The 14,638-nt window shown below is 39.5% G+C and overlaps 1 protein-coding gene across 1 annotated transcript in view; it reads left to right on the forward strand.

Annotated features, from left to right (window-relative positions):
- Nucleotides 1-2,381: 2,381 nt before the first annotated feature.
- The window catches only part of znf407 (zinc finger protein 407), a 150,239-nt gene continuing 137,982 nt past the window's right edge, over nt 2,382-14,638 (forward strand). Inside the window, exons 1-3 of the mRNA XM_041988448.1 lie at nt 2,382-2,461; nt 5,082-5,767; nt 5,917-8,001. Coding sequence (XP_041844382.1) covers nt 5,146-5,767; nt 5,917-8,001 — 2,707 coding nt within the window. The 5' untranslated portion in view covers nt 2,382-2,461; nt 5,082-5,145. The remainder of the gene's footprint in view (nt 2,462-5,081; nt 5,768-5,916; nt 8,002-14,638) is intronic.

The following is a 14,638-nucleotide window of genomic DNA, read 5'->3' on the forward strand; positions in this document are numbered from 1 at the left end:
TCAGGTCCGAGCTGCTTGGACCCCGCCACCCGATGTTGCCATGACAACAGGTGCTGTTATGTGTTAAGGACCCAACCTGTATGAATCCTGTCAAGTTAGGTGCAGATCCCACATATTCCTATGGAGATATAAGCAAACCGTGTTTCATGGCGAGAAGGCATTTTTCCGTCGGTTGCCACGGTTACACGCTTTCTCCTATTAGAAAGATTTGAGGAGCGTTTGGTCCCCAACTTGTCAGGAAGCTTCCCACCAAGTTTGCAATTTTGCATTGAAGTCAATGCAATGCCCCCCCTGGCCCCCCCCCCAGAACCGCCAGTGCCTCTCCTCACACTGGAAGAACTGCATCGTTCCTGCTGCCTCTGAAAGGCTGGCAAAATTATCCAGGACTCCTCTCACCTCGGTCACCACATGTTTGATCTTTTACTGTCAGGCAGGCGGTACAGATCAATCACTGTGAGCACAATCCGGTGCAGGGACAGTTTTTACCCGACAACAGTAAGAACCCTGAACAAATGGTTGAGTAGTTGATAATTCCACCTTATGTGTTTACTTTATTTATTTGATCTTATTTTACTCTATTTAATCTTATTTACTATATGTTGTATTTTGTCTTATTTATTATGATTGTTGCAATTGTTCTATTTATTATATTTTATTCTGTTTTGCATTTACTTGAGGGCTTTGTAATTTCATTGCACTTGTTGACAAATAAAAATCTATTCTATTCTATTCTATTCTATTCTATTCTATTGTCCCATCTTTGTCCTTAAATGGCTCAGTCATTCATTGATACTACTTTTGCACAAAATCATGATTACAGTAACCTGTTGAAATTATGTTTGAGTTTTTTAATTTACCCATCTGTTCATTTTACAGCTAAACTGCCCTCTTCTCAACTGCTTTTGAAAAGCATTAAGGACCCAAGAAAATCCACCATTTAATTTTTGTTGGTTTCTGTGGTGGATTGTATTTAAGCCCAAAGGAAAATTCACCTTTTTAAAATATATATTCTATAAAACATCCCCTTTTGGAGTTGTGAAACTCATCTTGAGCTGCTGCTTACAAAGAAAGGTCACCTCAAAAGCAACTGTTTTATATAGTCATGTTCACAGCTCAGTATTGCAAAGTTTGGTGTGTTTAACATCTTGACCCATACTATTTTGTCCTTTTGGGGACTGCTAACCTTCTTGGAGGTTATAAATAAATAGCATCCTACCTATGTGCTCCCTCATTCGAGTGCATTTCCAATGCTTCCTAACCATTCTGCAAAAAACTGTTCTGATTAATTATTTCACACACAATTCTCTTAACATTTGTTTTCTGTTTTTGGACATAGATGAACAGAAAATTAAGACAATAATGCCAACTGTAAAAAAACAAAACAAAAACTAAACAATAACATGGTAAATTCTATGTAAAACTTTATGCATGAGTACATAGAGACAAGACTGGAGCAACACCCACCAAAGCGAGCCTCTCCTCTTTTAACAGACAACTAATGGAGAAAAATGAATGATGAATCCAAATGAAAAATGGGGGACGAGGGAGGAGGGAAGTTGTGTTTCAAACCATCCATGTCATATAATTTTGACTGTGATGAATTAAAGGAAATTACTGCAAAAGTAAACTGTGTATTCATTCCAGGAGGTATCATTTATCACCTCCTGACCTGTCAGACTACTTAATCAATTAATGCCCATGAATTAATCCATCTTCAGTCTTTCCATAAAGCTAACACTGGATGTCATGTGGAAGTGGTGATTCATCACAAGCTGACCATTTGTAAAAGAAAAATAAATACATTGTGTCTGCCGAGACCACATGATAAACTTTCATTGTTCAGCAATGTGAAGTCTGTTTACTTTTTCTTAATTTACTTTTCATTAACAGATCACTAGAAATAATTCTAACACATCTTATTATAGTTGGTGCAGTATTCAATTCATGTATACATGTATTATTATTATTATTATTATTATTATTATTATTATTATTATTATTATTATCATTATTATTATTATTATTATTATTATTATTATTATTATGTTGTTGTTGTTGAGTATCCAGGTTGGATTGAATTACTGCTCCTCATGGAAATTTTAATACTTTAACTTAGTGTTAAACATGACTTAATGTATACATGTTATGAAGCATTCTCACACAATGTCATTATGGATAGATAATGAGGAGTGTGAATACGCTAGTAAAATGTTTAAACGCATCTTTCTCTTAAGTCTTTGAATATTCATAAGGTTTGATAGTAACACTTTAACGTCGTATCGGGAAATTCCAGTTTTTCCCACGGAACCGGAATGCATCATGTGGTCAAATCAGCTGATATAGAAAAAAGTCGGGCAACAAGGCCGCCCAGTCTCCTGTGACGCAAAGCTCACGCTACGGTACGCCATTTGTGTCTAGCAGCAAAAAAGCGCGGACGGTGGAAATAGTGACATAATAATGGGTAAGACACATTAATGTTTTATTGTAATAACTAAATTTTCTTCCAGGCGTGTTTATCGAAATTAGACTTTAATAAGTGCAGCGTTATTGAATACTGTTTTAGCAGCAGAAACGACTATTTCAGAGGTCGACGTTAGCCTCCTTTTTGGGCCTCTGTGCTGCCGTCGTTTTCCAAGCCTCTGTGCATGTTAGACCCGCCTCAACCTCGCTACGATTGGCTTTCACAGCTGATGGAGCAGTTTAGTTGGACGCGTTGTGTGTATGTCAAAAGATACTGTGGGAACATGTTGCTAGTTAGCAACTTAGCAGAGATGCACAGCAGTACATCTATACGTTGATCCATGTCCGGCTGCAAAAATCACGCAGGCAATCAGTGTCTTCAAATGGTTTTGTACAGTGCTATGCAGGATGTTTTCCGTAATCGACGTCGTTTCCAGCGTTGTGTTTTAGCCTGTTAGGCTAACCAACTTTAACATTACTTTGAAGCTAGCATCTGACAAGGCTAGCTAGAATGTTAGAAACACAAGCAAATAGAGTCAACAGTGAAATTAGTGAGTCGTTTGGCTCGGAAAGTCGCATTCACGGTCTTTTGAAATTGTCCACTGATATAGGGTGTAGATAAAATTACTTGTCAGTGAATGTTGTCTCAACTGACACCTCTAGCTCCTGTCCAGATTCCTCTACCTTCTGCTGTAAACTACTGTTCGCATTTCAGATGCATGCTGTGAAGTATCATATTAAATAGATAATCAAGGATGAGATTAACGGCACATAAATTAAAGTGTTTTATTTAATATGGCGCTTCTTTTAAATCTCCTTTTATATCATGTATTTTACTGAGACGCGCGGTAGTTGGCGATAGGGAGCTCATTTAGCAGTTTCTTCTAGTTGGGAGAGTTTATATGAAGTCATTAAATGATACTAACCACAATTGTTAACATTTTTTTTGAAAAAAAAAGAATAATGTACTCAAAATCTTGTTTAAAAATAAAATCTTTTCATCCCTTTTAACGCACAGTGGCCACTACAGAGAAATCTATTTTGTAGTTTAAGCATTAGTAAGAAAAGTGTACTTGCACACTTCATTGGATCTAGTGAGTCATCTCATACAAACCCACTGACCACCAAATACAAATAATTATAATAATAAACACAACTTTATATGTCCTTAGAGATAAAGTGCTGTATGTTTCGAATAATGTTGCACGTTTACAAATATTTATAACTTCATGTGTCTGGTTAGCAGTTATGTCATTTTTCTATTCAACGAGCAATAAAATTGCATCTTTAATTCCCATAACACCAGATCAGTAAAATTCAGAATAAACAAATATGTTGATTTAAAAATATATATATTTTATTTTATTTTACATTTACACTTGAATTGTCACTGATCTGGCTTGCAGGTACACCTGTTAATCTGATTTTACGTTATCACAGAACACATCAAGAGAGAATAAATTTAATAACTGACCTCAGGGACAGTGGTACAGGTTAAAGCAGGGCTCTCAAACTCCAGTCCCCAAGGGCTACTATCCTGCATAGATTTGATGTTTCACTGCTCTAACACACCTGAAGTAAAAATGGATCCAACAGTTTGTTAAGTTCTGCACAATGACCTGTTAATTGAAGGTGTGTCAAAGCAGGGGAAACACCTAAAATTGTAGGACAGTGGTCCTTTGAGGACTGACGTTTGAGATTCCTGGCTTAAAGGATTGCATCTTAAAAAACATGAAAGCAGACATGACACAAGTAAATGTCTGAAAGGTAGAAAGCTGCTTCGCAGGCCAGAAGTTGGTCCATTTTGCAAGAATTTTATTCATTCTTCCCTTAATCTGCACCACTGCCTATGTCGGCCAAAAAATAAAAAAATGGATTTAACTAAATGATGATGCAGTAAATGTGTGCACAAATCTCCCACATAATAAATTTGACATTTCTGGGATTCTGTAAGATGAAGTAGATTTCTAGCCCTGCAATGTAAAACTTTTCAGAAGTAAAAGTGGCATTTGCAACTCTGTGTTTGGGCATATGAAACTAAAATAAATGTGCACTGATCAGAAGTTGATCTAACAACATCTGCTGAGTGGCAGCTGGGAAACATGGAGGTGGACATATGCTGATATGGAGTACAAAACATTTATTGGAGACTATGCTTGTCGGTGGTTTTATAGATGCAAGTTTTCGGCTTTACTTCTCAGTCTGCGTTACAGACTTAATTACCCTACACATCAACTTAAAAATAATAGTTATTAGAATAACATTCAATTTAGCCTGATTGACATGAAAAAAAAAAAAAAAGTTGCAAATATATTTTCACCTTTTGTCACCAGAAACAGCTCAAACTACTGAAACTCGGTTCATAATGTATATAGAGTTAACTAAGGTAAATGATGAATGAACTTATTTTTTGTTATTTAATAAACAGCACACAGTTTTTATGTTGCAATCCTTGATATACCAGTTTGCATTCTGAGTCACTAGATGGCGACATTTACTTGTTCTTGGTCTGACAGTTTTGTACTGTATATGGATCACTTGTTTGGGTTATAAATGGTCTTTTAGACAATTGGAAACTCCAAATGTAAATTTTGTTTGTATGTTTCACTTTATTCCTCCAGGATTTTGATCCTGTTTTGATGATACCAATCAGCTTCATTGTCTCAAAGCATAGCAGGATATGAAATGGATAAAAGACCAATATTAGGAGAAGCGGTTGCTGAAAAACAAGTGTCTGAAATTGACTCCAGTGCTGAAGTGCAGGCTAATGACGTGGAGATGAAGGAAACCAAAGGAGATGAGACAGATGAAAAAGTCGTAGAGATGCAGTTGCCAGACTCTGCACCTGAAGAAGGGGACAACCTGTGCACAGTCTGCGGTTTTTCAGCAAAGTGTCCAAGATCACTGAAGATTCACTATACACGAAAGCATGGAAGAAGCCCAGCTAAAGCCCCCAAACCTTCAGAGCCAAGTCAAACTATCTCTGATTCCAGTGTAGCCAAAATTCAACAGGGAACGTTAATGGAGACGGAAAAAGATGTGAAACAAAACCAGAAATCTGATAATGGGGTGAAATCAGCAGCGAGTGACAATGGCATGAATGTGAAGAGTTTAAATAAAAAGCAAAAGCTTGCAGACAAACAGCAAACAGATCAAGAGGAGCCAAGCCAAGAAAGAAGAGTGAGCAAACGAACCCCAAAACCGAAGATTATTTATTCCTGCAACTTCTGTGGGCAAGAGTTTAGGGACAAGTCTCCTCTTGATGTTCATGTCCAGAGATACCATACCAAAGATGTCCCATACACATGTGAGTGTTTCCTGTTCTCAAAGTTATTTAAATTATGTGATGGTCTTTCTATTGTTTTACTTATTGAATCATAATCTTCATTTATTTTTAGTCCATTTGTTGTTGTCAAAAAAAACCCTCTAAAACGTCTTTTTCTAAATGTCTTTCAGTTGAAGAGGAGAACGTGGGTGAACATGAGGAATCTGAGGACATAGGCGACGTTGTTAAACCTACACAAACACGAGTGGCACCCAAACGTGCTCTCAACAGTTTCCAGCTTAAGTGTACAGACTGCGATTTCAGGGTCAGCACTGCAGCGGTGCTGGAGAGGCACGCTCGTGTCGAACACCCAGACCTGGAGTGGTACCGCTGCAAATTGTGTAACTTTTTCGCGACCACATCTGAGTGGATGGATGCCCACCTGACCTCGGAGGGCCACTTGCAGCAGCAGAAAGAGAAGGGCGAAGAATCTTCCTCGTTTGAAGCGTGTGTTGAGAGCGTAAGCAGAGAGTGTGCTGGAGATGCGGGTGGGATGGATCAGGTGACTCCTGAAGATGAGATGGCAATATTAAAAGAACAGCAAACCGATGAGGCAGCAGAGGCCACCATTTCCGTGTTGGTAGAGGATGAGGAGGCAGAGCTTGAACCTCCCAAAAAGAAAAAAGGAAGACCAAAGCAAGGCTCTACTACCACATGTGGATACTGTGGCCTTGTTGTGTCCAACGCCACTAACCTCACTGTTCATGTTCGCCGAAAACACAGCAAAGATTATGGCTACAGCTGCACGCTGTGCAACTACAGCTGTGTGACCAAAGGAGACATGGATCGCCACTGTTTAACTAAGAAACATATTAAACGAGTACAAGGGGGCGCAAATAAGAACCCAGCTACTAGTTACATCAGTCCAGCATTGCCAGAACCTACAAATACGCCCGCCTCAAATACGGTCAAAAATGAAGAATCTGACGACACATTTCCTCAAGAACAAAAAGTAGAAGAAGAGACACGGCCAGAAACACGTCAACAAAAAAGTAAATACGACTCTGTTAATGCGTGCAACCTCTGCGATTTTATAGCTCAGTCGATCCCTTCCCTCCATCTTCATGTCAAGCGAAAGCACACCAAAGATTTTGAGTATGCCTGTTTGGCATGTGGCTACTATGCTGTAAGTAGCAGGGAAATGTATCGCCATGCCAGCACAGAGAAGCATAAACAGAAGAGCCAGAGATACCAAGGATGTCAAGGAAACGAAGGACAAAGAGAAATAGAAGTCCCATCGAAGGAGATGGTTGAGCCTCCTGGGGAAAACTCCAACTCTGACTGTGAACGGCCCAACCCCACAGATGTGTCTGAATCTCGTTCCAGTGATGATCAACTTGTAGAAGTCCAGAATACACCAGCGCCCTCTGTCGTCTCAGAGTCTGCCAATGTTGTGGTTATTGGAGATGAAAAGGAAGCACCCTCTGCTGGTAGTGAGCTGGATTCTGAGCCCCAGCAGGCTCCAGCAGAATTTCAGGAGGAAAAGGGTAAAAAAGCAGAGGACGAACATTTAAAAGAAGATTCGATGAGTGTAGAGACACAGATGTCCAAAGCTCCTCCCTTTGATCCCTGTATTGTGTCTGTCAAGTCGTTTGCTGAGCAGGGGCATGCACTGCAGGAGAATATACCTCAGGAAAATGAAGGCTCTGTGATATGTTTGACTGGAGGTTCACCCTCTGGCTTCCTGTCCCCCAGCTCCTCTTATGTTAAGAAACTCAAGTCCAAGGAACCAAAGGTTAGGGAAGATGCCAAAGGAAGCAGTTCCCACATTCGCTGTGAGGACTGCGGCTTCATGGCGGACGGTATCAGCGGCCTCAACGTCCACATCTCCATGAAGCACCCGTCCAAAGAGAGGCATTTCCACTGTTTGGTGTGCGGCAAGTCCTTCTACACCGAGAGCAACCTGCACCAGCACCTGACCAGTGCAGCACACCTGCGCAACGAGCAGAACAGCGTTGAGGAGCTGCCCGAGGGGGGCGCCAGCTTCAAGTGCGTGAAATGCACAGACCGCTTTGAATCGGAGCAGGATTTGTTCTTTCACATCAAGGAGAAACACGAGGAGCTTCTGAGGGAGGTCAACAAGTACGTGCTGGAGGACACGGAACAGATCAACCGTGAGCGGGAGGAGAACCAGGGCAGTGTGTGTAAATACTGCGGCAAGGTGTGCAAGAGCAGCAACTCCATGGCCTTCCTGGCACACATTCGCACACACACCGGTATGTAACTTGCTTTTCTGTACTTACTCACTCTGTCCCTTTTTTTACTTTCTGCATCCCATAAACACATGTGCTCCCTGGGAAAGCAGCTCCAAGCCAAATAAATCAAATAAAGACAAATTAATGGGTTCCTACAAGCCACCATGACAACAAATTATTAAGAAGGAGGATATATTTTTTTTCATAGGGGATCTTTTGAATATTAGCATAATAAAACATAATTAACATGCTTGATTTACCCATTTATTGTTTTCCTGGATAAGAAATACATCAACGCATAATAACTAATACATACAACTTAGCAGTTGCTGCACAGATGATCTAACATGGGTCTTATGAAGTCTTAAAGCCCACCTGAACGCAGCTTGTCCTAAAGGGATAATCTCTTTGTGTGGCTGCTCAGCTATTAGGCCTTTGTTTTTATACAACAGTATTAAGAGGGGAGATACAGCCCTTTCCTTGGCAGCTCAGGCTAATGTTAAGGCTACTATCTACTTCAGCCAGGTAATAGCTCTTTCAGTAGAGGTGAAGGTAAAGACTGATTGAGCTTCAGACCAGCAAGAGAGACGCTAATGGACCCCAGATTGGGATTTCCTGGGCAACGCTTGGTCAGAGACATGTGCGACTCATAATTGATGTGTCCATTACCAAGACTCAGTTGTAATTATAGTCAATAAGTCTCTGTAAATGTGTTAAAGCTTAGGCTAAAAGCATTGGAGGTCCAAAGAGAGGTGGGCTAATAATTTAAAATAATCAATGCAGACGTATTCAAAGCCTTTAATTTCCCTTGTGTCTGTATGTCCATGTTTGTGCATACGTGTGTGTGAGTGCCGGTATGCCGAGCGAATGTGTGTATATGTCAGCCTTCATGGCTAGCTGATTATCCTCAATCCATTAGGATTTATCTTGTCATTTATAATGCAAAGCAGGGCTACGGCTGGTCAGTGCTTCGGCTGGGAAATGTCCGGTAGGTTAAGAACACGGGGCGCGCCATTACTTTTCCCTGACCGTGTGTATTAATTGCTTTTAAAATCAACTTAATGCAGGAACGAGATGTGAGGGCGCCATCAATAAATGCCCCTCTCTGCTTCCTTCAGTCCATCCCCCTTTCAACCTAAACTTTAATGGGACTTTAATTGAAGTCCATGCTCTGTGCTTGCTGTGCGTTGATTGTATGTGTCTTTGTGTGTTTATGGAGTCACTTTTGAATGTGAGATGAAGTTGGAAGATTTCCACTTAGAGACAGTGGATGGTATGTCCGAGTATATGCGATTATGTACGATTTTTTTTATGTAAACACAGAGGTGATAATCTCAGTGTATTTTTACTAAATACTCTTGTATTGACCATCATATCACCTAACACTAGTTTCAGAGAAACAGGGTGAAAATGATGCTGGAGTGAATATGCTGACATATTGTTTGTGTAGTACAAGTATAGCCCAGGCTTTTTACAGACATGGATTTATGTTTTTTTCGGCTACTTTATGTTCTGACATGTATATCTGTCACCTTGTGTGCCAAAGTCAGATTTCTTTCACTGCTGAACTAAAATAACTTAAAGCTGTGAGAATTGGAGGTTAAAATCCTGATGATTAATGTTTAGCCTGGCTCTCTTGTTAATGCTCCGTCTATACGTAGTCGTAATTTCCTTCACTGTCATAATTCTTAAGTTTTGAGGTCATTTACTTAATGTTACTTAAGAAAATGAAAGTACTGACACTGAGGTCTCAACAGATGGAATCAAGTCAAGGGCATAGTGTGGTTTCTGATGGCCGACACCTCATTTTTTGCTTTTACTTAAATTTTTATGCAACAGAATAATGTTCTTGTTTATGAGATTAAATCTTCAGTTTTATTTATGCTTTCTTTTTACTGAAGGATTTTATTTCTCTTCATTTTGACAACATATGCCAGTTGTTATTATAGCTAAGTTCCCTCATTACATTGAAATATTTACCTTTTATGTTGTGGTCATTTATCCTAGGAGTTTGTTTGCGAGGCTGCGGAGCAGCACAGTGGGGGTCTGCCAGTTTTGGAGCTGGGAGCACGTCCAGATCCTTTTAATTAAGACCTAGTTTTTATTCACTTGATTAATCAGTGAAATCAGGGAACGGTAGTGGGAGGCAGCACACAGATTTGTCAATTTGTCCCTTAAAGGAAACACATACACATGCTTGTGTTTTGTCAACCAGTGTTGCAGCTGGAATTTGCATTTTTAGGTAAATTGGTCACTTTTTCACCAGAGTTGGCTGCATGACCTCAGACTGAGCCTTAAAGTGATGGACACACTTGCCAAACACAGATGTTTATGTACAGGGTGTGATGTTTGTTTCAAAGAAGTAAAGTAATTTTGAAAAATCTGCCTCATGTCTGCATCTTTTAAAATGATACACATTCATTAGAGACATTGTCTACATCAATAAAGATAGTTTTAAGGATATATCTCTTAAAACTAACATTTCCCAGATAATCCCTGAAGTTAGTAAAGTTTTCTCTGAAATTTTAACTTTAAATCATAGTTTTTAAAAGGATCTTCATCGAGTAATTGGCTATAAACATCTGGAGGTCTAGCACTTTTTTTTCTATAGGTTTGCACAAATAATCTACATATAATTAGGTTTTAGCCAAATTCGCTACTAAATGAGACCCAAATTATGACCAAAATAGACAAAAAGAGTACATACAAAGTGACCAGTGGGGTTTTTAGAGGTTAAAAATTGGAAATGAAGTTATTTAAAGATGCACTACAGTATAATCGACATTACTGTATAAGTCATTATCCAAGAGACTGTCCAAAAACAAAACCCATGCAGGTGACAATGACCTGTAATTGTTAGGATGGGACCTCTAGTGGTCGTGAAGGCGACTGCATGTGCTGTATTTAACTGACCACTTCGATGTGTGCTGGGATGGTAATTTAGGATGATGTTATAGAAACAGTAAAATTAATACATAGTTTTTCACTTGAAAACTTTATATCACAATTACACTTTTTAAATTGAATTTGTTCATTTGGGTTGTTTTCTATAAGTTTCATGCTGTGCTATTTGTTGTAAATTGGTAAACTCGTCACTCTTCATGCATTCCTTGGACTTTTTAACTTTGGATCCTTGGTTTAGCTCCATAAATCATACTGCTGTATAACTTTTCCACTCATGGGTAACTAATATTTGTGGACCACTATGACAGTTTTTACATATGAATCTTAGTATATTTGTTGTGATGAGTCCCTCTCAGCCTGTGAAAGGGGTGGTATAATATCTCCAGAGGAAACTCTCAAATTTGATTAACTAACCTTGTTGACATCAGGTTTACATTGACTTGCAGGCATGAGACTTTTTAATAGCAAGTGGGGGTTGAAATATGTTCACAAGGGGGCTTTAATGAAATATGCTATCAAGTTGCATCGTGGGAACTAAAAGATGTTTTCAGGATTTGGATTCATATAATGACTAAAAGTCAGAAGATGTCAGAGGTAGTTGCTAAACTAGTGTAACTTTCTTTTTTTCATGCCTTTTGTTTGTCCTCTAACAAACTTTTTTATGTGAACTTTATATATTTTGTTTTCCTCAATATATGAAAGTAAAAGGCAAGGCCAATTCAGGAGTGTGTGGCATGTGCAAGACTGAAGACATCACGTTGTGTGTGGTGAAACATTGCATGAGGTTCATCTCTCCTCTCAGGAAATGAATTAGTCATTCCCTGTCTCATCTGGGATGTGAGGGAGCCACATGGCCCCTATGTGGATGGCAATATTAATTTAACATGACACCACATTGATGGTCAATTTCAGTTTCAGGGAGGCTGTTTAAGTGGAGTGGTGGAGTATTAATGTGATAAGATGTGAGAACGGAGGGACGTAACATCTCTCTTCTCTCTGCCATGTTTCATACTCAGCCAGCCATCTGGACAAATCGGCTCCCCACACGTCTCTCTCTTTTCTCAACTTTAGCTCGGATGTGTCTGAGAGTGCATGAGTGAGAAGGAGGGAGGCTGATCGTCTCTCCTTCTGTTTTTCCATGGGTGATTATGTTTGGTGAATATAACATGTCTGCACGCACATGCGTTGCTGTGAGGTGGGGTTCTGAATCAACATGTAGGTGTGATAGTGGGAGTGGTGTGATCCTGTACGTCTGTCTTTTTGTTTTTATTGGGTGTTGATGATTTTGTTGTGTGATTTCTCCACTTTTAGGTGCGAAAAGTTCCGTTGCTTTAAGGGACATAATGTGTTTTTCTACCGTCTTTGCTCTTACATTTATGCCTTTTTGCCTGTACTTAGTAATAAGTGTGTGTGTGTGTGTGTGTGTGTGTGTGTGTGTGTGTGTGTGTGTGTGTGTGTGTGTGTGTGTGTGTGTGTGTGTGTGTACTGTAGGGACATAATGAAATGAGGAGGCTGACTTTTGCGGTTGCCCATGTGTGGACCCACCCCCTACCCTCTGTCCCTTGTGTTTATGGGTCTTGTTAGCACAGGCTTGCCTTTCAATCTTCGTTACCGGCGTAAAATTCAATGTGTCGTACTTCCAGCTCACAGCAAGTGAACCGTGTATGAACGAATTAGTAATCTACACAAAGTGCTTAATCAAATCAGCAGCTGCCCCTGGAATAAATATTGTAGAACGTCTTGGGATATTCACTAGGAGAGGGTGAGGGTTTGCTCAAAGATGCACACGTAGATATCATACCAGGCTGCCACTTAGACCAGTGTGTGGCACTGTGTCATGCTGGCCTAAATTTTGCTCAGACTACTACTGACAGAATATTCATTTTGCTTTACCGAATGCTTCAACTTTAAAATGAAGTGAGGAAGAGTAGACTTTAGCATTTTTATATGTGTGTAGTAGAACGCCCCCAAAAAAGTAGTAACACTGTGTGGAATATAAATAAAAAACAAAATGCAATGATTGGCAAATCTTATAAACTCACATTGTATTCTAAAATGAATATAGAAAGCATATCAAATGTTGACACATTTTATTTCTTAATGAAAAATATGAGCTCATCTTGAATTTTATGGGCCATGTTTACTACTGGGTAGCATTCCCTCTTCCTTTAACAACAGCTCTTAAATGTCTGAGAGATAAGGAGACCACTGAGGATTCTAGCTGCTCAGCAGTTCTGGATGTTTCATTTTGTGTGTCATGATGAGCCAAATGTTTACATTTGATGACATGTTAGCCCAACACCTGGACTCTTGTAATACAAAGTAATGCTGTTGTAATAGATGCAGTATGTATTGCAGCATTGTGTTGCTGAAATATGCGAGGCCTTCTCTGACAAAGATACCACCCGGATAAGGGCGGATGTTTTGCTGAACCTACATACCTTTCAGCCTTTTTAGATGTGTAAGTTACCAGTTCATAGATACTAATGTACTCCCATATCATATGTGTGTGTGTGTATATATAAAGGCTTTTGAAGTGAGCACTGTAAACAAGCTAGATGTTCTCTCTGGAGAAGATGGCTAGCTCAAGTTCATATGTAGGAGCTTCTTTGCATGATAGAGCTTTAACCTGCATATGTGAATGGCACGATGACCTGTGTTCTGGACCATTGCAATGATTTCCATGATGGAATCATGCCTGTTTTTAGTTCAGCAGCACCTGAGGCCTGATTAATCACGAGAGGCCAATATTGATTTTTTTCGGCAATGCCCCTTATATGCACAGAGATGTCTCCAGATTCTATTGTGATGATATTTTGCATGGTAGATGATGGAATATTAAGTATTTTTACATTTAGGAACAATATTATAAAATTGCTTTACAAAACGATTTCTGAACCTGTCCCCACATTTACTTGAGACTCTGCCTCTCTAAGGTGCTCTTCTCAAATCACGCTACATACGGTTTCCTATCAGCCTAAATAGTTGCACCATTCAGCTACTTCTTTTTGAAACATTTACTTTTCCAGCCTTTAGTTGTCCCCATCCCAACTTTTTTGATGCGTGTTGCTGCTAATAAGCTGGAGATGAGCGAATGGTTTTCATAAAAAAGTAATACTGTCTCACTTATAACATTTGACTTCTCAACTGTTCTATTACAAAAAAACGTCACAGCATTAGAATGTAATGATCCTGTGGTACACAAACTCTGAACAAATCTGACTTCCATTTAACAATTTTGATTTCCATTTAAAAAGACTTTTGTACATATGAACTTTCTCAGTTTTGAGCCTATGGGTTGGTTCCCTCTGTGTGTTTACACTCACATGGAAATTAGTTGATGAATTGGAAAAATGGGATTGTGAGACTGCACAAAGATGGAAAATCATACCAGAAGCACAGCAGCCAAGGGGTAAAGAATGAGGCACAATGCTGCTGAGCAGCAGCGGCCATCCTCATAAAATGATGCGGTGGCTCAGGCTTCTTTTCAGAAATATGTACAACTCAGTAGAAATACAAAATATTGGGGAAAAAATAGTCTAATCTTAGATCATTTTTAGATTATTAAATAGATGCAAGAGCAGTTAGAACAAATTGCACTGTGGTATCTGTTGTGTGTCGTAACTGATGTTGTCTGTCTATCATTTTATATTTTGGATCACCCAGTCGCTCCCACCTCCTCTAAGTTGGGCTGGTGGTTGCTGATGCATCACACAGATAGTACAGGCATCCGCCCTCACTGCTCTGCTCTTAA

This window comes from Melanotaenia boesemani, chromosome 6 (genome assembly GCF_017639745.1).
Source record: "Melanotaenia boesemani isolate fMelBoe1 chromosome 6, fMelBoe1.pri, whole genome shotgun sequence".
Taxonomy (NCBI): Eukaryota; Metazoa; Chordata; class Actinopteri; order Atheriniformes; family Melanotaeniidae; genus Melanotaenia; species Melanotaenia boesemani.